The sequence below is a fragment of the Hypomesus nipponensis genome, chromosome 28 (assembly GCF_054491055.1).
Source record: "Hypomesus nipponensis isolate SF chromosome 28, ASM5449105v1, whole genome shotgun sequence".
NCBI lineage: Eukaryota > Metazoa > Chordata > Actinopteri > Osmeriformes > Osmeridae > Hypomesus > Hypomesus nipponensis.
In genome coordinates, this window is record NC_140388.1 from 3,615,301 (window position 1) to 3,638,464 (window position 23,164).

The following is a 23,164-nucleotide window of genomic DNA, read 5'->3' on the forward strand; positions in this document are numbered from 1 at the left end:
CTCATGACCCTTGACTTGCGAATGTAAATACAGAGAATGTGTGACCATACTATACAATGGATCAGGGTCATCAGCAACATTATTCAGGATGGTTTGTTTTGGACAGTATTGATATAGTGTCTGACTATTTTGCTATCCAATTGAGCAAATCTTTTTCTATAATACTTGTATGGGTGAATTTATTCACAGTAAAGGCCCATCTAAGTAATCCTAAATGGTCGGTAATTTTGAATAAAATTGGCCTCCAATGTTAAGATTCTATCCACTATGTACATAGTGTATGTAACGTAAATTTACAAAGCGATAGAGCACAGTATTAAACTTAAGAAACAAGTTAGTTAACATACAATTTGAATTATTATTACAATCCTGAATATTACACATACTCATGAGCACAATGGACATCAAATGCTGAGAATAACAGACTTCTGTAAAACATATAAAAATGCAGAGTCCCCAATGTGCTGAGACCAATTGGTGCAATCTGTTTTATATCTGAGATTCAACAGACATTCATATTTGTACCTCCGTTCAGGCTCCGTGTCAAATTTGGCGACCGGGGTAAAAGAGACAGTCTGAATGTCGAAAAACCTAACAAACATTGGAATACACACAATGTTCAGTGTTTCTTCAATATCTTTGTCAAAATCGACCATACAAACTTCAAACTTGTTTCACATTCTTCTACTATTAGCTGACCAAGTTGTCCATCTTCGGTTTTGTTTTGTTTATTATTGATTAACCAATAGCTAATAAATCAGTTAAAACATACATGTTGATTTGTGTTTCCTCAATATCTTTGATTTAAGGCTTTAATATTCCATAATAATGTAGCCTAATGTTTTTGAGTTAAAACGTATTAATTTGGGGGCATTCCAAATAAACATTGATTCCAAATAAACCTTGATTACAGTTTTTCACAATTGTTAACACACGTTTCTCACAACAATAATGTCTTTCTCAAAACTGCAAACACAAAACTGCAAACCTCACGCACAACGTGCTAAACCTGACACTCCCTTTGCAAGAGGACTCTTTGCCATCAAATATCTCACCTGTTCACAAAATGGAACTTGTGTTCTCATTTGGTACACAAAGCCATATTTTCAAATGAAACACACACACCATTCATAACAGTACACACAAAAAGAATTTGCTGCACACTACCAAGCATTCACACCACACAGTGGTGCAAAATTGAAAACACAATTCTCAAAATGGAACACACCATATGAATGACTGACTCTGGAGAATGAGCCATTTCAACTTTTGTAAAATGTCTCAGTGTAGGCCACATTTTTTCATAGTCAAACATAAAACAGCACACATATGCAGCAAAAAAAGTTTTATTTTTTGAACAGTACAGTACAGTCAGCGGGCCTGCTCAACCCATTGCAGCACACAAAGTGATGTTCCCACCACCCTCAGCGGGGACCTCAACAATGGTGTACTAGCCAATGACATTTCTGCCCAGGCGCCTCCTTTTCACCAGGTTGAATCCAACCTCATCAATGAATATGTATTCATATAGATCATTAGCTGTGTCATGATCCTGGATCTGCTGGAACAGACAGCATGATAATGCAAGTTACTGTATAGTATGGACACAGATGGGTCAACACAGTGGGGTACAGTGAGACACATTACAGGTGCAATACATGTGTGTGTCAGTGCTGAGCGTATGGGACTTACAAACTCTTGCTGTAACTCCTTGATGTGTTCCGGTCGAATGGGACCCTGTACACTTGTTTCATCCGCAAGGCATTCCTGCGGAGAACACGGTACAGTGTACAGAGGGTAACGGTCTGGATGTTTCTGAATGTGGCATGGTCGTGGTTCTCTTTCAGTCCTGCAAAATACAAATACAGTGAGCACACTGTATTCTATTGATATGCAATATTTCAGTACACAAGGCAAAAATAGTTCATACCTGTTCTTCATTCTAAAGTTTCTAATGATGGCAGCAACTGTGAAGCGGTTGAGATTTGGTTGGACCCTCTGGCCAGCCTTCCTCATGCTCAAACCATGGTTGAGCACATGGTCAACCACAGTGGCACGAATCTCATTAGAGATCACCGTTCTCCTTCTTCTTTCTCCTCCACCTCATTCTGCTTCTCCTCTTCCTCCTCCTTGTTATCCTCTTCCTTTGTCCTCTTCCTTGTCCCCTTCCTTGTTCCTTTCCTTGTCCTCTTCCTTTTCCTCTTCCTTGTCCTCTTCCTCCTCTCACTGTTACACCCCTCCTTCTCTGGTTGTTGATATGTTTTAAGTTTTCCTTTGTTCACCAAACAAAACAGAGGCTCAAGGCCCGTTTTATGCTGCAGTCCTGATCGCAAATTGCTCACCAGACCTGAGTGTTTAGAGATTTGAATAGTTGTGTGTTGTAGGTTGATGCTTTGAGACTTTACTTGAGAAGTGTATTATTATTGCACAATAACTGAACATTGTGTGTAGTGTTTTGATAACAAGGTGATGTGTAATTGACATCAGTGTGTAAACAAGGAAAGTCAGAGTCTAATGCAGATAAGGGAGTGTAAAGTAGTGATAAATTGGGTCGAGCAATTGGTACATGACGTTAAGGTTGTGAAAATGGTGCCAAAGTTTTACTTTTTGTGTGTTAACAATTGTGAAAAACTAACTACCAAAGTGCTGTACATGGAGTTACAGAAATAAGATCACATACAACAGCTGAGAATACAACAAGCGTTTAACACCAACAAAGACAGGATAAGAGAAACTGACAAGGTCAAATGTATAATGCAATTCATTAAAAGCTGGGGGAAATAAACACGTTCTGAAGGCCCCCTGGAGAGAGACTAGAGACAGAGATCATTCCAGAGTATAGGGGTTGCCACTGAAGAAGATGGCTTCTGTGGTTTGGTTCTAGTGTTGTGGGTTGGATCCTTGATTGTTGACAGACAGAATTCAGAGTAAAGGTGGATGGTTGTTTGTTTGAGGTCTGGTCCTCATCTACAGGGTCTCCTCAGGGATGTGTCCATTCTCCACTGATCTATATTTTATACACTGATGACTGCCAGAGCAGGAGAACAGATTGCTCTTAACATTTGCAAATGACTGTTGTCAGTCTCCTCCACGCTGACTGACTGTTAGAGAGGACAAGTGGTCCAGTGGTGTGACCCCGCCCATCTCCCCCTGGCCTCCTCCAGGTAGATGGAGCCCAGGTGCAGGTAGATGGGATGTGTGTCTGAGGCGTCCACCACTAAGTCCAGGGTCCTCTCATAGCCCTCCTGAGCCTTCCTGTGCTCCCCAGTCTGGTAGTGCAGGTGACCGTCCAGAGCCACATGTCTGGGTCCTGCAGAGAGGGGAATCATCAGGAGAGAGACGATGTCCAAGTGGGACAATGGTTTGAATAGGATGTCTGCTGCTTGATCTTTATATGTGCATGTTTATTCTTTTGTTTGGGTTTTGTTTAGTTCTAGATATTCAACAGTTGGTTTTCTTGGTTTGATGTGTTTACTATGGAGTTTGTGTCAGTGTGTTTGTATTCATGTGTAGAGTTTTGCTATGTTTTAAATTGGATCCAGGCGATTTGTCAACACCCAGTGTAAATTGGAGCCCACCCCACAGCTGCCAGGAGATGGTGTTAAAAGGAGAGAGACGAGAAGAGACGGGGGTGAACAAGGGGGAACAAGAAGACACAGAACGGAGGAGAGAGAGAGGAAGGAGGGGCTGTGCAACCAATATGGAGGAGGTGGGGGAAGGTGTGGGGGAAGGTGGGGGGGAGAGGGAGGAAAGGAACAGGAGAGAAAGAAAGAGGACAAGCCCCCGGACGGGAAACGGAGGACGGGAGGTCGAGCAAAGATCAGATCAACACCGACCAACACAGATAAGAAGAGGAAAGAGACTGAAAGAGCAAGAGTGGAAGTGGTGTGAAGAAGCCCTGTGTGCAGGTGGACCGTGACTAAAGACGCTCCCTTCTCTCTCAGTGCCCTCAGCGGGTCCAGGGAGGAGGCTGCAGTAGAGCAGCAGGACGGACCCTGGAACCCCCGCGGCTGCTACTCACATCCATAGAACTCTGCTACTCACATCCATAGAACTCTGCTACTCACATCATAGAACTCTGCTACTCACATCCATACAACTCTGCTACTCACATCCATACAACTCTGCTACTCACATCCATAGAACTCTGCTTCTCACATCCATACAACTCTGCTACTCACATCCATACCACTCTGCTACTCACAGCCATAGAACTCTGCTACTCACATCCATAGAGCTCTGCTACTCACATCCATAGAACTCTGCTACTCACATCCATAGAGCTCTGCTACTCACATCTATAGAACTCTGCTACTCACATCCATAGAACTCTGCTGCTCACATCCATAGAACTCTGCTACTCACATCATAGAACTCTGCTACTCTGGATTTGTGTTTGATGTATTTTAGAGACCCTGGACTTTCATGTTCACCACGGTACTTTTTTACTTTTTATGCCTCGTTCTTACTTAATTTGATCTATTATTAATAAATCGTTGTAGTGCACCCTGTGTCGTTATACCATTTTTGTATTCAGTTTTCTTCTGTTTTGACAGTGGAATCAATTTTAAATTACTGGTATCCAAAGAATCACACACTCAGTGTGTGACATTTACACATTTGATTGATTTGGTTAACACGTGTGGTGAATGGACATCTCCCACAACCTCCAGTGAGTCTACGTTTACTTTTAAATTATGATTATTCATGTATACAAGAGCCCATAAGGATGTGTCAGTAGCTGCTCCTGGTCTGTAGGTTGTTTGAGGCTCCTGGAAGCTGTGGTTGAGCGCCTCCTGCAGGCTGAGCTGGGCACTGCTGTACTCTGCCCTCAGTAGCTGCAGCCTGGCCATGGCCCTCCTCTGGACACAGCAGCTCCTGGACCAGAGCCTGCTGAGACATCTGCACACACACACAGATACACAGTACACACACAGTACACACACACACACAGTACACACACAGTACATACACACACACACACACACACACACACACAGACCCGCATACACACACATGCACACATACACACACACATAGTACACCGTTATGTCACCAGACATCATGTCTCTAGTACTGGTCTGTATGATGTCTGTGTTTTGTTTGTTCACTCTCACTCAATCCAATTTGCCGTCTGATTGGTCCAGTCCGGTCTCTTCCCAGGTCCAATCAGCAGCCTTCCCTATCACAACCATCAGCACGACTTGCCTCCCATAGAAGCTGCACTTTTTTTCGGCCCCAGGAGAGGGAACTGATCCATGATGTAGAAAGAGCTGTTTGTATGAAGACTGGGTTTTTTGTTGAATTTGTACTTGGTAGGAGAATAGCTGGAGTTGATCTTGTTGTCTTTATGCCTGTACCCTGTATAGAGCTTTGTGTTTGTTTGTTTCCACCTTCATACAGTGGAAAGAGGATCATGAAGCTGCCCATGGGCCTGCATCCCATCACATAGTTTCTATCCTGTTGAACAACACCAGGTTCAGGCAGAAGGACTCAGTAATGTTATGTTACTTGATACTTTATTACACACATTACAATACATCATTGTAATATTTGATTTGGCGTATGGTTGTGCTCGCAGCGGCTACCTACCGCACCCAACAGAGACACCGTCTCCTGAGACACCGTCTCCTGAGACACCGTCTCCTGAGACACCGTCTCCTGAGACACCGTCTCCTGAGACACCGTCTCCTGAGACACCGTCTCCTGAGACACCGTCTCCTGAGACACCGTCTCCTGAGACACCGTCTCCTGAGACACCGTCTCCTGAGACACCGTCTCCTGAGACACCGTCTCCTGAGACACCGTCTCAGGACTGAGACACCGTCTCAGGACTGAGACACCGTCTCAGGACTGAGACACCGTCTCAGGACTGAGACACCGTCTCAGGACTGAGACACCGTCTCAGGACTGAGACACCGTCTCAGGACTGAGACACCGTCTCAGGACTGAGACACCGTCTCAGGACTGAGACACCGTCTCCTGAGACACCGTCTCCTGAGACACCGTCTCCTGAGACACCGTCTCCTGAGACAGCGTCTCGACATCCGGGCAGAGAACAGCGATGCATTCCCCCTGAGAAAGAAGAACCAGACAAAAGGGAGGAGGCCGGGGAGGTGGAGGCCGCAGGAGACCGAGAGTGTCTGTGTCGAACTAGCAATGCAGGAGCTGGGATCCCTGCTATATACCCCGCCCTATTAGGAGGGTGTGCCCGGACGCGTGATGACGATTGCTGACGCGCTCGGTCTCGCGTCCCCCTGCATGAACCTGCTTTGCTTGTTAAGGTTGAACAATCTCAGGTGGGAAAATGAGTTGCTGGCCAATATCGACAGACATCTTCCAGTCCCGGGCCATGGCTAGGTGTCCAGTGTCTGGCTTCGTAGGAGGATGCTTGGGCCTTTTCTGTCCCTCCCGGATGAATGTTGCCGTTTTAACAGGATTGCTTGTTTTTGAAGGTAATGAATTGGTTGCTCCTCACTCCTTTTGGTCTCAAGTGCAGCAGCCAGGCTCTCGAGGATCTGACTGTGCCTCCAGGTGTAGCGGCCTTGTGAGAGGCTGGTCTTGCAACCTGTCATGATATGCCTGAGAGTCGCTGGAGCTGGGCAGAGGGGGCAGGTCGGGTCCTCGCCATACCATGAATGGAGGTTCTTTGGTGATGGAAGCACATCATGAACAGCTCTTCTGATGAAGCTCATGTTGCTTGCCTCCATTTGCCAAAGCTCACTCCAGTTGATCTTTCTCCTCTCCAGGCCTTCCCACCGCGTCCATTGCCCTTGTTGAGCAGGAGAGACAGCCTTTGCACTTCTTGTAGTCTCCTCCTGTCTGCGCTCCTCCTCGACCACCAGCTTCCTGCTTCAGATGTTGTTGCCTTATGGAACGTTGGTCTGCTTGCTGCCAGGCCAAAGCCTCCTCTTCCATGCTGGATATTCCCCACAATGTCTGGGTGTCTCAGGGCTGATGTTGCTCGCTGCACAGCCTTGGATGATGTCCATTTCCGTCCAGTTTGTAGGGCAGGTGCAGCCTTGCTAATGGTCTGGTCTTTGGAGTCTTTCAATGTCATCTGAAGTCTTACTTCAGAGCACTTGTTTCCTCCATTAGACTTGTAAGAGGTAGTTCAAGGACCCCTTTGCCATAGAGGCCGATGTTACTCAGACATGGTGGGACACCCAGCCATTTCTTCAGGTATGAGGTGATGGTTCGCTCCATCTTCTCCACTGTTGTTATCGGGACCTCACAGACGGTGAGTGGCCACATTACCCGGGGGAGAAGTCCAAACTGGAGGCACCAAAGCTTGAGCTTCCCAGGCAGTAGGGTCTTGTTGACGTTCTCAAGACCGTCAGCGATGTCCTGCCTTACTTGCTGCACTTGATCTTTATCCTGGAGGCTTTCGTTGCGCCATCTGCACGTTCTCAACTTCTTTCCATTTTGGAGGGTCAGTTGGAGTCCAGATTCAGAATTCTGGTGGTTGAGTAGGTGGGATGTCATGTGGAATGATTATCCGCTCATGCCTTTTCGTGTCCTGGTGGACCTTTTTTCCACATGTTCTTCCAGGTTAGAAAACAAATATCCCCCCTCCGTCAGACCCGCCTCCTTATATGAGCCAATAGGAAACAGGAGGAGGAGCTGAAACTTGATTCTGAGAGCAGGAGCTGAAAAGAGACAAACACACAGGAAACACCACACATAAGAAATGTAATTATCTATTTCATTTTATTTCATTATATAGTTGATTTGAATGAATCCACAACATATGTCTAAGACGCTACAATTAGATGAATATATATGTAATGTATGGCGCTAATGTTCACATTTCAGTAGGATATGATTATTAATATCACGGGGTTCTGTTCTGTCTATGACACCTAAACTGATGATTCAGTGTGTTCTCAAGCAGCTTTGCTTTAGATCTAGAACAGTTACTTACTAAAGACAGCCTACAAGTAATACACACTCTTAGACTGACATCTACTGGACAAAAGTAGAACTCCTGAAGCAGATTTCTGGTTGTGTGGTTAGTGCTGATAACATTAGCATGGCGACCACCTCCACAGCAATATCAGGTTGTTGTTGAACACATTCAGTTGAGGCTGCACTGCCTGGTGTGGTGGATGTGACTGTGGCCAGCTCAGGGTCCAGCCCTCCCTTAGAGTCCTCCACAGACCTGCTTCCCTGGCTGCTCTGAGAGACACTCACCTCTCTCCCACTGTCTCTCTCTCCATCCCTCTCTCCATCTGAGAGACACTCACCTCTCTCCCACTGTCTCTCTCTCCATCTGAGAGACACTCACCTCTCTCCCACTGTCTCTCTCTCCATCCCTCTCTCCTTCTGAGAGACACTCACCTCTCTCCTACTGTCTCTCTCTCCATCCCTCTCTCCATCTGAGAGACACTCACCTCTCTCCCACTGTCTCTCTCTCCATCCCTCTCTCCATCTGAGAGACACTCACCTCTCTCCCACTGTCTCTCTCTCCATCCCTCTCTCCATCTGAGAGACACTCACCTCTCTCCCACTGTCTCTCTCTCCATCTGAGAGACACTCACCTCTCTCCCACTGTCTCTCTCTCCATCCCTCTCTCCTTCTGAGAGACACTCACCTCTCTCCTACTGTCTCTCTCTCCATCCCTCTCTCCATCTGAGAGACACTCACCTCTCTCCTACTGTCTCTCTCTCCATCCCTCTCTCCATCTGAGAGACACTCACCTCTCTCCCACTGTCTCTCTCTCCATCCCTCTCTCCATCTGAGAGACACTCACCTCTCTCCCACTGTCTCTCTCTCCATCCCTCTCTCCATCTGAGAGACAGAATCAGAATCAGAATCAGAATCAGAATGGGATTTATTCGCCATGAATGTTTGCACAGACAAGGAATTTGCTTTGGCAGGAAGGTGCATACAGTAAACATATAGGAATGTTAAATTTAAATATGTGGTCTAACTATACTAAGGATACATAAACTAGCAATACTAAGTGTAATACAGTTAAAATAAAATAAAAATATAAGTTGCCAATTCACAATATAAAATACAATATAAAATACAAATATTACAGTAATTGAATGTAGTGCAAAATGTAAAAAGTTTTTTAAACAGTCAGTGTGAGCTCCTGTTGAGGAGGCCAACAGCGGAAGGGAAGAAACTGTTTGTGTGGCGTGAGGTTTTGGTCCTGATGGACCGCAGCCTTCTGCCGGAGGGGAGTGACTGAAACAGGGAATGTCCAGGGTGGGAGGAGTCAGCCACAATCTTCTTCGCCCGTCTCAGGGTCCTCGAGGTGTGCAGGTCGTCGAGGGAAGGCAGATTGCAGCCAATCACCTTCTCTGCAGTGCGGATGATACGCTGCAGCCTGCTCTTGTCCTTGGCAGTGGCAGCAGCGTACCAGGTGGTGATGGAGGAGGTGAGGATGGACTCAATGATGGCTGTGCAGAAGTGCACCATCATTGTCTATGGCAGGTTGATTTCTTCAGCTGCCGCAGGAAGTACATCCTCAGTTGTGCTTTCTTGGTGAGGGAGCTTATGTTCAGTTCCCACTTGAGGTCCTGGGAGAGGATAGTGCCCAGGAAGCGGAAGGACTCCACAGTGTTGACTGGGGAGTCACACAGGGTGATGGGGGTGAGTGGGGCTGTGTTCTTCCTGAAGTCCACAACCATCTCCACTGTCTTGAGAGCATTGAGCTCTAGGTTGTTCTGGCTGCACCAGGTCACCAGGTTGTCTGCTTCCCACCTATAATCAGACTCGTCTCCACCAGAAATGAGCCCAATGAGGGTGGTGTCGTCCGCAAACTTCAGGAGTTTCACGGACGGATGACTGGAGGTGCAGCTGTTGGTGTACAGGGAGAAGAGTAGAGGAGAAAGGACGCAGCCCTGGGGAGATCCAGTGCTGATGGACTGGGAATCAGAGACTTGTGTTCCCAGCTTAACGCACTGCTTAAGCTGGGAATGGTATTAAAGGCAGAGCTGAAGTCCACAAACAGGATCCTGGCATAGGATGCTGGGGAGTCCAGGTGCTGTAGGGTGAAGTGGAGGGCCATATTAACTGCATCGTCCACAGACCTGTTGGCTCTGTAGGCAAACTGCAGGGGGTCCAGTAGAGGGTCTGTGATGGATTTAAGGTGTGCCAGCACCAGGCGCTCAAAAGACTTCATTACCACAGAGGTCAGGGCGACGGGTCTGTAGTCATTATGTCCAGTCGGCCTGGGCTTTTAGGGCACAGACACTCACCTCTCTCCCACTGTCTCTCTCTCCATCCCTCTCTCCATCTGAGAGACAGTCACCTCACTCCCACTGCCCCCCCAGTGTCTGGTGAAGACGTATTAGATAGTACCCAATTGCTGTGAATGTACCAAGTCAATGAAGTGAATCAACAAGCAACAAATTCAAGACAACAATCAACGTATTTATTATAGATCTATAAGGTGCAGGGGGTCTGATACACTCAAGTTGATTATCTCAGAAGACTGGACCATGAATACAGGAATCAGGGCAGTTAAATAGTATCACAATATGGGGGTTTTACTCTCACAAGAAACGTCAGGGGGGATAATCAACAGCCTTCGCAAGCACAGAAAAAGGCCGCTGCATGCTGGATAGCTTGTGTTGAGGTCTTTAGATATAGGGCTCCTAGAAATGGCCTTGACGCTCCTCCTATTTTCCTCGTTCATAGTTGCATGGCAGTATACACTTTGGTAATATTGTGACCTCTGACTTACAGTAGTGTCACAGGAATTTCCTAGTCGCACCTTAGAAAGAAATAACTTAAGGCTATGCAGGCATAAGCAAACAGCAGTTTATCAATGATAAAAGCAACATCATTCATACATAAGCATATTTCTCTCCTGGACATAACCAAGGGTTATGTTCTTATGAGCTTAACATAGCAGGGTATTGATCAAAAATTGTTTATTATATTCAGAGCATTCCAAACAGTATTAAAGGAATAAAGTCATCATTAGTTCTTGTTAATTGATCAGTGGTTAAGGACAGACCTCTTCGTTCCCCTCTTCGAGGTCTCTGGACCTCCACAAACAAGGAGTCTCTCTGTGTCAGTATTGGGAGATACATTTAACGAGTCCCCTCTTGAGGATCCTCTGAATCATCACAACATGTGCTTGTTTAAAGGGTCATACAACAGTAGTCAGCGGAGGTTACAAATAGTAGTGAGGAGAACCTCTAACAGAGGATGTATGTATGTGCTGCCTTGCCCTATAACAGAGGATGTATGTATGTGCTGCCTTGCCCTATAACAGAGGATGTATGTATGTGCTGCCTTGCCCTATAACAGAGGATGTATGTATGTGCTGCCTTGCCCTATAACAGAGGATGTATGTATGTGCTGCCTTGCCCTATAACAGAGGATGTATGTATGTGCTGCCTTGCCCTAGAAAAGGGGGGTGGGTCCAGGTGTTGTAGGAGCCCCCTCTGGCCACACACACACTAGGAGGAGTCTGTGTCTGTTCTCTAGGGAGCATCACCATCATCAAGGCCTCAGGCAAGGCTGTCTTGGTACAGCGTTTACACATGAGCTTCACAGCACAACAGAAGCACAAACATACAGCAACGGGAAGTTACTATGACAGCAGACACTGGAGTGAGGAAGGAAATCATTTGACCTCCCAGATCTCCAAATGTACCCCTTAACCATGAACCTATTTCCCCTCCACCCATCATCTTGGGGGATTCACTGAATGTTTTGGCGTTTCCAGGTTTTGAATGATGGTGGACATGTTGGTGGAGGCTGGGAGCAGAGTGGCACATCTGTCTCCTTTCAACTTGAACACATCGCACATCCCTCCCTCCGTAACTAAAAGTTAGTCTAGGGCCAGACCAGGTTTTATCAATACCAGACGGCGGTTTAGCATCTTTCAGCGTCTTGAATCCTGCTACAGTGAGATCTGAAAATGTATTTAGTGAAAGGTAAATAATATGAATATGTTCTGCAAAAAATCCAACTCCAAAATGAGGTAACAGGGACCAACGTATGCGCTCGGCTTCAGTAACGCTCCAGTTCCTAGCGGCCTCCACACTGAAGACTGCTCAAGACCTTTTTGACCTCTAGCGCTGTGGGGTGTTTTGATACGGGGCAGGGGCGTGTCCCCTCCTGTCACCAGCGTGGACACCGGCAGGGGCGTGTCCCCTCCTGTCACCAAAATGATCAAGTAAATAGTACAGCAAACTAGCACTTCTCATCATTTGCCCTAGAAAACACATAATGGTAGAGGACAGGAGAGAGGACAGGAAAGTAGAGGACGAAAAGAGGAGGGGCAGGGAGAGGAGGTTGGAGGTTGGAGGTTGGAGGCTGGAGGTGAGCTGGAGGAGGTGTGGATGAGGAGAGGAGGGGCAGGGAGAGGAGGCTGGAGGTGGAGGTGAGCTGGAGGAGGTGTGGATGAGGAGAGGAGGGGCAGGGAGAGGAGGCTGGAGGTGGGGGTGAGCTGGAGGAGGTGTGGATGAGGAGAGGAGGGGCAGGGAGAGGAGGCTGGAGGTGGAGGTGAGCTGGAGGAGGTGTGGATGAGGAGAGGAGGGGCAGGGAGAGGAGGCTGGAGGTGGAGGTGAGCTGGAGGAGGTGTGGATGAGGAGAGGAGGGGCAGGGAGAGGAGGCTGGAGGTGGAGATGAGCTGGAGGAGGTGTGGATGAGGAGAGGAGGGGCAGGGAGAGGAGGCTGGAGGTGGAGATGAGCTGGAGGAGGTGTGGATGAGGAGAGGAGGGGCAGGGAGAGGAGGCTGGAGGTGGAGATGAGCTGGAGGAGGTGTGGATGAGGAGAGGAGGGGCAGGGAGAGGAGGCTGGAGGTGGAGATGAGCTGGAGCAATCTCACCACCTGGCCAGCAGCCCTGGGGTCTCATTTATAAAACTGTGCGTAGGATTCTTACTAAAAGTGTACGTACGCCCAAAAGCCTAAAATGGCATATGAAAATTCAGATTTATAAAACCGTGCGTACGCACACCTGTACGCAATGTTCCCTTTATAAATCACAGATTACCCACAAGTGTGCGTACGTGAATCAGCATTGTACCCCGCCCTGAACAAGCCCATTTTTAACCATAAATAGTCAATGCAAAGCACCTCATGCTAATCTAGTATCTCATCCTGACCCTGGCATGCGATTGTTCTTTACGGTGAATCATGGCGCATGACAACTTGTCAGACACTGTTATCCTATTGGTGGAGCCCAAAAACTCTGAAAATGTGGTGGCCGGTAGATCACCAATTTAAAAAACTGTGCGAGTGGCGTCAACTGTGCCAGTGATTCCGCGAATCGAGATACAATTTGAAAACAAAAGCGTTTTGTTATGAATAGTAATCTATTAAAGTCTGGACTGATAACAAGGACGTGAAGTTTAGCGATTGCACGGGAGCTTAACATTGTATTTCCAGTTTTTGACATATGATATATGTACAGTATTAAAGACACATATTTAGTTATACAATGTATTCTGCAGTTATTTAAAGGTAGGATATGTGATGTTATCTGCATTTCATGCAGTCAGGCATTTCCCCCTCCTGCAGTCCGGTAGTGGACAATATGATGGTGAGACAGCGCTGAATTTTGATTTAAAATTTGAGTTGATTGTACAAGGTGTTTATGGAACAATTATCACTCAGTACAAGCTCAAATAATACTGCTGGATGTAATCTTCATGATAATCATGAAATTGAATGAAAAAAACGTGTATGATGAAAACCAAATATCTAAATATTACGAGTAGAATCGTTTTTCCCACTTTTACTTCATGCAGTCTGACTACAGTACGGTCATCTGCGTCGCCAATTCCAACTGTCTCCAAAATGTGCGTAGGCCTACGGGAGGGTCAGAGTTTGCGTGGAGGACCGCACATTCTCCCGTAAAGTTTGTTTTTTATAAATCACAACCTTTGCGTGGAAAGTGTCGTACACACATTTTCAGCCCCGTTTTGTGCGTACGCAAGCTTTATAAATGAGACCCCTGGTCTCTACAGCAGGAAGTGACCTGCCATCAGACAGCAGGCCTGGTCTCTACAGCAGGAAGTGACCTGCCATCAGAAAGCAGCCCTGGTCTCTACAGCAGGAAGAGACCTGCCATTAGGCAGCAGCCCTGGTCTCTACAGCAGGAAGAGACCTGCCATCAGACAGCAGCCCTGGTCTCTACAGCAGGAAGTGACCAGCCATCAGACAGCAGCACCATGGACAGCACCCCTGCTGCACTCCTCTCCAAGCTCTCCCAGCTCGTTCCCTGATTAGCACCACTGAGCTCCCCAGCTGGGGCCACTTGGGACCAGGGCCACTGGAGAGAAGCCCAGAGACACAGCCACAGGAGAGGAGGGGAGACATGTCTGACAACTGGAGAGAAGTGCTGTGATTGGCTACCAGGACTGGGGTGCAGATACCTGACTGAGAGTGGTGATGCTGCCCACCTCCTTAAACTGAGGGAGTCCCTGAGTGACGACACCACCCTCCACGCTCTTAGAGTCATCAGATAGACACAACACAGTGCAGGAGTCTGGAGGAGTCACTGAGTGCTGCAGTCAGACCCCCCCTCCCAACACCCCTCTTTTTCACTCACAGTGAGTTAGACCCCCCCCCCCCTCTTTATCACACACATTGGCATGTTAATAAAACACAAATAAAACAATTTATTAAACATATTCTAAAGTTCAAGAGCACAAATACTCATGTTGTACCTGAAAACAGGAGATATCAATAAAGACGCTTGGACACGCTGCATTTCTTCTGGCAGCTTCATTGAGAATGAGGCATCCTGGCCGAAAGCTCCCCCTACCGGCTTCTGCAGGCATAACTAAACAATCCCAGCTCTCAAAGGCTCAACAAGTCGATCATATATTAACACTGTTTATTAATGAATTTCCATTTTATGCCCCTTTGACTGTTTTTAATACCTATTGAACTTCTTGATCAGATTTCAAAATAAAATATATCAACAACAAAATCAATCTATCACACCAAAAGTCTTTTGTCACATTTAATTTGTTAAAACCTATGTTTGATTCCCCATGATGGATGACAGTTTAGTGAGCAGTAAAATCTGATGATCATTTACATAATGTACATTTTGTTGGATTAGCGATTATTGTGACATGCATATTTTTGAATAGCAATAAGAATTCAAAAGATCTTGGTAAATATTGTGATTTTTAACATTAACTCAATACAAGATCAACGACTATTAGGGTGCTAAAATGTTTTATTTATTTGTATCCATGACAATCCCAAGAAGATCAAACACGTTTGATGGAATTCCAAACCATTGTCACAATGAATGAATCACAGTGTCGAACATTCCATTCTAAAGTTACCATGAATATGATGTACCAAACACAGCAGAAATCATCAACACAAGACAAGCACTGCCTCTTTACAATTACAATTACACAAAAAACGAAAGACAGACCAACAAATTCCTCATTCACTGCGAGGTAAGTTAACGCCTAAGAAGGTTATTGCCTACAGTATGTACAAAACAATGTACTATGTTCAAACTGTATAGGCCTATTCATGACTTTTGGTGTCTCAACAGGAGACCAGTGTGTTTTTTTGTCCTCAAAAACCATATTTCAACACAAATAATTAGATATAAAAACATAACATTACCAAACCTGCATGCCAATGTTACTCCCTGTAGTCTTGATACACGTTTCTCTCCACACAGACCTGCAGCCATGAATTGGGAACTTCCCACCATTGATCCACATGCTCCTGTGAAGTTCACTGAGCTGTATAACTTTTTGACACCACCAGAATGTCTGGATGAGGTAAGATTTTGGTGATAAACCAGAACCAAATGCAACAGTATCACTGTGCTTCACGACAGTGGCATTATATATGATGACTGGCATAGACATTGACACAATTGTCTCCCAGAGAACAACCATGAGGCAGTTCATGTCCTTACTGGAGCAAGGAGCGGTTCCATCCTCTGTTACTCTGAAGGACATCACCAAGTGGCTCTTTGGGGAAGAATGTTTCATCAGCAAGTGAGACAGGCTTAGTCTTTCTCTCGGGAGTTACAAAATACATGTCTGTGCACATATGTGTATATGTGATTGTTGTGTGTGAATGTGTGTGTATGAGAGAGATAGATAGAGAGAGAGAGAGAGAGAGAGAGAGAGAGAGAGAAAGAGAGAGAGAGAGAGAGAAAGAGAGGGAGGGAGAGAGAGAAAGAACAATTGTCATTCAAAAAGTGATGGTTTGCTCTTTATTTCTTCTATTTTGAAGGTGTCGGGCCTGCAATCAAGACTTGCGACAGCTGACTGCCATAAGGGTAAGAGCTTCATAGTGGACCTTGTTCGCAGTACAAACTCCCAGAGAACCAAAGACTCGTATTACGGTCTCTATATTGAAGACAGTAACAGTGCAAGTTACATTAATGTATTCAAGGTGTTAGTGTGTGATTGCACAGAATTGATCTTTTGATGGTGTTTCTGTACTCAGGTCTGGTATATGAAGAGACGCGACCAGCTTCTGAAGATCCAGCAGGAGATTCTTAGAGAGACCGAGAAGGAGTGTCGTCTCTCTGGGCTGTTTGGCAGAAAGGTATGGACAACAACCTGGTGTAGAGTACAGTACTTCACATTCTGGAACAAAGGATTTCTTTTATTTCCCTGACTGAAAACTCCCTCTCTCTCTCTCTTTCCCTCCCTCCCTCTCTCTCTCTTTCCTCGCGCTGTCTCTTTCTCTCTTTCTCTCTATCTCTCTCTCTTTCTCTCTCTGTCTCTGTCTCTCTCTAACTCTCTTCTATTTTTCACTGGTGAAGGTCACCATGGAGGGACTTCGTCGGAGCATGAAGATTTTCAGACCGTCTGTAGAGACAGAGGTCCGACATCTGCTCTCTGGCCTTCCTCACAGCCTGATGCCCTCTCACTCCACCTCTGAGGTCCCCGGAGCTCCCAGTCTCCTGCAGGAAACTGGAGAGCTCACCCCCAGGCTGGTCACCATCACCTTCCGCCACCTGCTGGGTGGAGGTACACAGGGAGGAACCACCTGGACCTCCGTAGACGGGCTGAGGGCCAAGGCCGCCATGGAGGAGATCCGGTGGCTGCTGAAGGACACCGTCACCTCTGTCCTGGCTCCGTACGGGGACGTCCCGGTGCACAAGATTGTGTTCATCACCTCAGCTCTGGCCCGGGATGTGGTGAAGGCTGTCTTTGACAGGTTTGAGGTGGAGTCTACTACTTTCTGCCTGCTGAATGACAGCTACAACCTGCATTCTCTGGAGGCAACCAGGAAGGTGGTCGATGAGTTGGCAAAGGGGAACAAGGTCATTGTGTTTTCAGTCTGTAGCTTATAGATGTCAAAATCACTCACATTTCACGTTTCTCTCACGACAGCTCCAGAACATATGGGCATAAACTAGCTCTTAAACTAAGTCTCACTGTTTGAACTGTCTATCAACAGGGTCATAACAAGCCAGGTGCTGAGAGCTCCTTCAGCATCAAGGAGAGCATCACCGTGGCCACTGATCCCCAGGCAGAAAAGGTGAAGAAAGCAGATTGATTCATAGTTGGCTTTGGGTTCAGTGTAATCGTGACCAAATGGGAGATTGTTTTCAATGACAACTGAACCTTAATTCTCCCTCCAGTCTTGGTCTGCCTCAATGGAGAAAGGCCTCACCATCAAGGCCATCATCCAGGACCAGAAGGACATCAAGGCCCTGGCCAGTGCTGGAGGTGACATGAAGACCAGTCAGACCAGACATCTGACTGCATCTCAGCTGTCCGCAGCTTCTCTGGCTGAGTCTGAACTCGACCTCACCCTGAGGGAGGCTGAGGCTCATGCTGCTGAGGGGAAGCTGGAAAGAAGCAAGGCCTCAAAGCTGGCCCTAGAGGCTGGCCTCACCAGCACCAAGACCCTGGCCCTGGAAGCTGGCCTCACCAGCACCAATACCCTGGATCTAGAGGCTGGCCTCACCAGCACCAAAACCTTGGCCTTAGAAGCTGGCACCACCAGCACCAAGACCCTGGATCTAGAGGCTGGCCTCACCAGCACCAAGACCCTGGCCCTGGAAGCTGGCCTCATCAGCACCAAGACCCTGGCCCTTGAAGCTGGCCTCACAAGCACCAAGACCCTGGGCCTGAAAGCTGGCCTCACCAGCAGCAAGACCCTGGCCCTGGAAGCTGGCCTCACCAGCACCAATACCCTGGATCTAAAGGCTGGCCTCACCAGCACCAAAACCTTGGCCTTAGAAGCTGGCACCACCAGCACCAAGACCCTGGATCTAGAGGCTGGCCTCACCAGCACCAAGACCCTGGCCCTGGAAGCTGGCCTCATCAGCACCAAGACCCTGGCCCTTGAAGCTGGCCTCACAAGCACCAAGACCCTGGGCCTGAAAGCTGGCCTCACCAGCAGCAAGACCCTGGCCCTGGAAGCTGGCCTCACCAGCACCAAGACCCTGGTTCTAGAGGCTGGCCTCACCAGCACCAAGACCCTGGATCTAGAGGCTGGCCTCAGAGGCACCACAACCCCGGCCCTGGAAGCTGGCCTCACCAGCACCAAGACCCTGGCCCTGGAAGCTGGCCTCACCAGCACCAAGACCCTGGCCCTAGAAGCTGGCCTCATCAGCACCAAGACCCTGGCCCTTGAAGCTGGCCTCACAAGCACCAAGACCCTGGATCTAGACGCTGGCCTCACCAGCACCAAGACCCTGGATCTAGAGGCTGGCCTCACAAGCACCACAACCCCGGCCCTGAAAGCTGGCCTCACCAGCAGCAAGACCCTAGCCCTGGAAGCTGGCCTCACCAGCACCAAGACCCTGGATCTAGAGGCTGGCCTCAGGGGCACCACAACCCCGGCCCTGGAAGCTGGCCTCACCAGCACCAAGACCCTGGCCCTGGAAGCTGGCCTCACCAGCACCAAGACCCTGGCCCTAGAAGCTGGCCTCATCAGCACCAAGACCCTGGCCCTTGAAGCTGGCCTCACAAGCACCAAGACCCTGGATCTAGACGCTGGCCTCACCAGCACCAAGACCCTGGATCTAGAGGCTGGCCTCACAAGCACCACAACCCCGGCCCTGAAAGCTGGCCTCACCAGCAGCAAGACCATAGCCCTGGAAGCTGGCCTCACCAGCACCAAGACCCTGGATCTAGAGGCTGGCCTCACCAGCACCAAGACCCTGCATCTAGAGGCTGGCCTCACCAGCACCAAGACCCTGGATCTAGAGGCTGGCCTCAGAGGCACCACAACCCCGGCCCTGGAAGCTGGCCTCACCAGCAGCAAGACCCTGGATGGAGCTTCTGCCAAGATGCTGTTGCTTCTAGAAGATGAGCCACTGCTGAGCATCCATGGTTTCTTCCCTCAGGAGGCTCCAAGACTCCTCATGGTGTGAACATTACATCATTCTTTTGTTGACACGTTTCATCAGACTGAATATTACCATTGCACATGTGGTATGAATATACATCAGTTTGGAAGTTGATGCCATTGCTCTACAGTATAGTTGATGGTCTTACATGCTTACTATTGTCTGTTCACAGACCAGTGAGGTCCCAGCTGATGTGGAACAGGAGAGTTGCATTGGTGAGTACCTTCTCAGCTACCAGGAAGCTACATGCACACGTTCTACTACATACACACTTCTCAGATATACCAGGAAGCTGTGTGGAGAACATGCAGATACAGTGTTAATGCAGGTTTTCTTCCTCAGTGGGCGGACAGCAGGAGAAGGATGGAGGGGAGGAGATAAGGGGGGGGATGAGAGGATTCCTCCGTCGAATGAGGAAGCTCTTTACCTGCTGCTCTGCCTCCTCAGAAGAAGAGGACTAGAGAGGCTCCCCAACAGTGAGAGGGACCTGAGGACCAGGAAATATCATCAATATGGACCCCTTGGACAGAACCTGTGTTCATCACAGAGCCTGAGCACAAAATAAAATGTCATTTGAAGCCATGTCTTTTTTTGTGGTTGACTTTTTATTTATGGGGATTTACTGAAAAGAGTGTGTCTGTCAGTGTTCATTATTTTGATTTACAAATATACATATATACAAAATATATACATAAAAATGAAAATATATAGTCTCTGCTACACTAGGGTTCAAACAATTGAAGTACAACATTCAAACATTTGAACATTAAAGTTCAAATGTGGCATCATTTTAATGTAAACATTTTGTAACACGGCGCACAATGCAGCAGAGGGTTAAGACAAGAAGCCCTTTTAGACTCTCCATGTGGTTCAATTCTTCAATGAAAAAGACACACAAACCCAAGCACCTTAGAACCCTGCAGAGCATTCCATAAGAGAGCCAGAGGCAGGAGACAGAGAAACAGCATGGAGGAGGCTTGAGACAGCTCAGAGGTAACAGAACAGAACATGAGGTCTACTACAGGTTTTAGGCAAAGTACATCTTGTATGTGAACACCAGGGTGCCTGTGTCGAAAGAAAGATCGGGTGATATTAAGACCCGCTTCCATGGTAGGTTTGTTGTTTTGTCGACATTGTGGATATCAGCTAGTGGTCACAGCCAAACAGCTCCAGGGAAACCCTGTGCTGTTCCGGAAGGGCCCGGGCCATGAGCATGGTCACTGGTGTGGGGAGGGGGGAGAGCGCTGTTGTGCTGTAGCAGATTAGAGCTACCAAAATAAAGTGTCATCTTGACTCTTTTAACAGCGAGCCATTTCATCCTTGATATATTCATATGTGAAATCAACATGATAAAAGTTATGGCATTGTATGACATGGTTCAAAAGTGTTGCAATCTAGATAGACTTTACAGTCTATAAAAAACATAATTAAGAACCATAATTTGCAGTCACAGCGTTTGACAATGGTGATTCAATCTGTTCCCTGATGGTTTGTGCATTAGCTGTGTGTGTGTGGTCTGCCCCCTAGTGGATTCCTGGTGGAACTGCAGGTGATCGTGCTACCTCCAGCCAAGCTGGTACAGAACATAGTTCTGCTGCTGTCAGGAACATGCTAGGTAGCAGTACAAGTCACTGGAGAGGCTAATGCTTCAGAGGTGATCCTGAGGTTTTCAACTGTAAAATGAAGGCAGTCTGCATTGACACTGAGCACACATAGAAGCAAGCCATGTAACCATACGTTTTATTCAATCATCTTGAGGCAACAATAGTTGATTGAACACCGGTTGACCATTAGAATAGAATAGACTTTATTTGTCATAGTGCATTAGATACTCAACAACATTTTCTTGTGCAACCACTAAACCCCCCCCCCTAAAAAAAACAAAAAACAATGCTTACATCCACATACACCCTTTAACAACACTACAGCACATTTAAGCATGCTTGCAACCCCACTCACACATAAATATATGAAAAACATGAATAGTTGTGTTGGGTGGGGGGTAGGAGGGCTGTGTGGGTGTGTAGTTCTGTGATGGCCCTGGGGATGAAGCTGTCCTGCAGTCTGAATGTGGGCTGTGGTGGCCCGCTAGAGCCTCCCAGAGGCCAGCAGGGAGAAGAGATCTGCAGGGTGAGTCTCATCCTTCCAAATGCCCCCTGGCCGGCCGAGGCAGCGTGTCCTCAGGATGTCGTCCAGGGGAGGCAGTGGAAGTCTGATTCTTCTCTCAGCAGACCTTCTGACCCCACTGAGGGATTTCCTGTCCTTGTCTGTGCAGTTGACGTACCATGCAGTGATACAGTCTGTGATGACGCTTTCAATGCCACAGTGGTAAAAAGACTGAAGCAGCTCTGGAGACAGCTCTGTTTCTCTTCAGTGTTCACAGGAAGTAGAGCCGCTGCTGTGCTTTCTGGACTGTGTTCATCTTCCATTTCTGGTCCTCTGAGAGCATAACCCCCAGGAACTGGAAGCAGGAGGTCCTCTCCACTTCCTCACCATTGATGATGAGGGGTCAAGGGTTCGCCTTTTGCGAACCACGATCGACCACGATCTCTTTTGTCTTCTTGTCGACCACGATCTCTTTTGGTCGACCACGATCTCTTTTGTCTTCTTGACATTCAGGGTCATGTTGTTTTCTTGAAGCCATCCTGTCAGTCTGTCAACTTCGTCTCTGAAGGCACTTTCGTTTCCGTCGGTGATTTGTCCTACCACAGTCGTGTCATCTGCAAATGTGATCACTGCATTTGAAGGATGGGTGTTGGTGCAGTCATATGTGTAGACGGAGTAGAGCAGGGGACTCAATACACAGCCTTGTGGAGCTCCAGTGCTGAGGGACAGGCTCCATGATGGGTGAGGACCCAGTCTCACTGTCTGTGGGCGATCTGTTAAGAAATCATTCATCCACATACACAGGCTGTAGCTGAGGCCCAGATCAAGGAGTTTGGTGATCAGTCGGTTGGGGACGATAATATTAAAAGCCGAGCTGTAATCTACGAAGAGTAGTCTTACATATGTCCCCTTTTTGTCCAGGTGTGTCGGCGTTGTATGGAGGGCTGTGACGATAGCGTCCTCAGTGGACCTGTGTTCCCTGTCAGCATACTGATGCTGGTCCAGGGAGCGAGGGAGGGCAGCCTTAACGCGCTTCGCCACCAGCCTCTCAAAGCACTTGGCGATGATGGGAGTGAGCGCCACAGATCTCTAGTCATTTAACATGCTGATGTTGCTTTGTTTGGGCACTGGAATCATGACTGCTGTTTTAAAACAGGTTGGTACGGCCGCTTTGACTAGAGACATATTACAAATGTCCGTAAAGACATCTGCAAGCTGGTATGAGCATTCTTTGAGCACTCTTCCTGGAATGGCATCTGGTCCCTCTGCCTTCCTTGTGTTCACAGACCTGAGGATGCGTCCGTCTTACCTCCTCTGCTGTTCCTCACTTTGAAGGGACAATATTTGCACATGTAAAGGAGCTGTACATTGCTGAAACAAAGAGAAACTCAAGAAAAGCACAATTACATGTCTGATCAAATACATAAATGATCACAATAAATATGAACCTGAGGACCAACCAAACCAGCTGATCTGCTAACTGAAGGTTCACCACCACAGAGAACTCTACTGACAGAGTAGCTGACTGAAGGTTCACCACCACAGAGAACTCTACTGACAGAGTAGCTGACTGAAGGTTCACCACCACAGAGAACTCTACTGACAGAGTAGCTGACTGAAGGTTTACCACCACAGAGAACTCTACTGACAGAGTAGCTGACCACATGTGGAAAGGAAAAACACAAAGGGGAGGAGACCAACAATAACAAACACAATACTGACAAGCTGGGATACCACAGGTGACTGTGTACCACTAGTGACACGTGTTTCCTCCCCACCTT

General features: G+C 47.5%; 1 protein-coding gene across 1 annotated transcript; it reads left to right on the forward strand.

Annotated features, from left to right (window-relative positions):
- Positions 1 to 15,277: 15,277 nt before the first annotated feature.
- On the forward strand, positions 15,278 to 18,666 carry LOC146219518 (uncharacterized). Its single transcript, XM_084695283.1, has 9 exons — positions 15,278 to 15,396; positions 15,630 to 15,732; positions 15,842 to 15,954; positions 16,196 to 16,241; positions 16,412 to 16,513; positions 16,734 to 17,237; positions 17,375 to 17,455; positions 17,559 to 18,128; positions 18,631 to 18,666. The coding sequence occupies exons 1-9, from the start codon at positions 15,278 to 15,280 to the stop codon at positions 18,664 to 18,666; spliced, it is 1,674 nt and encodes a 557-aa protein (XP_084551409.1).
- The last annotated feature ends 4,498 nt before the right edge of the window (positions 18,667 to 23,164 follow it).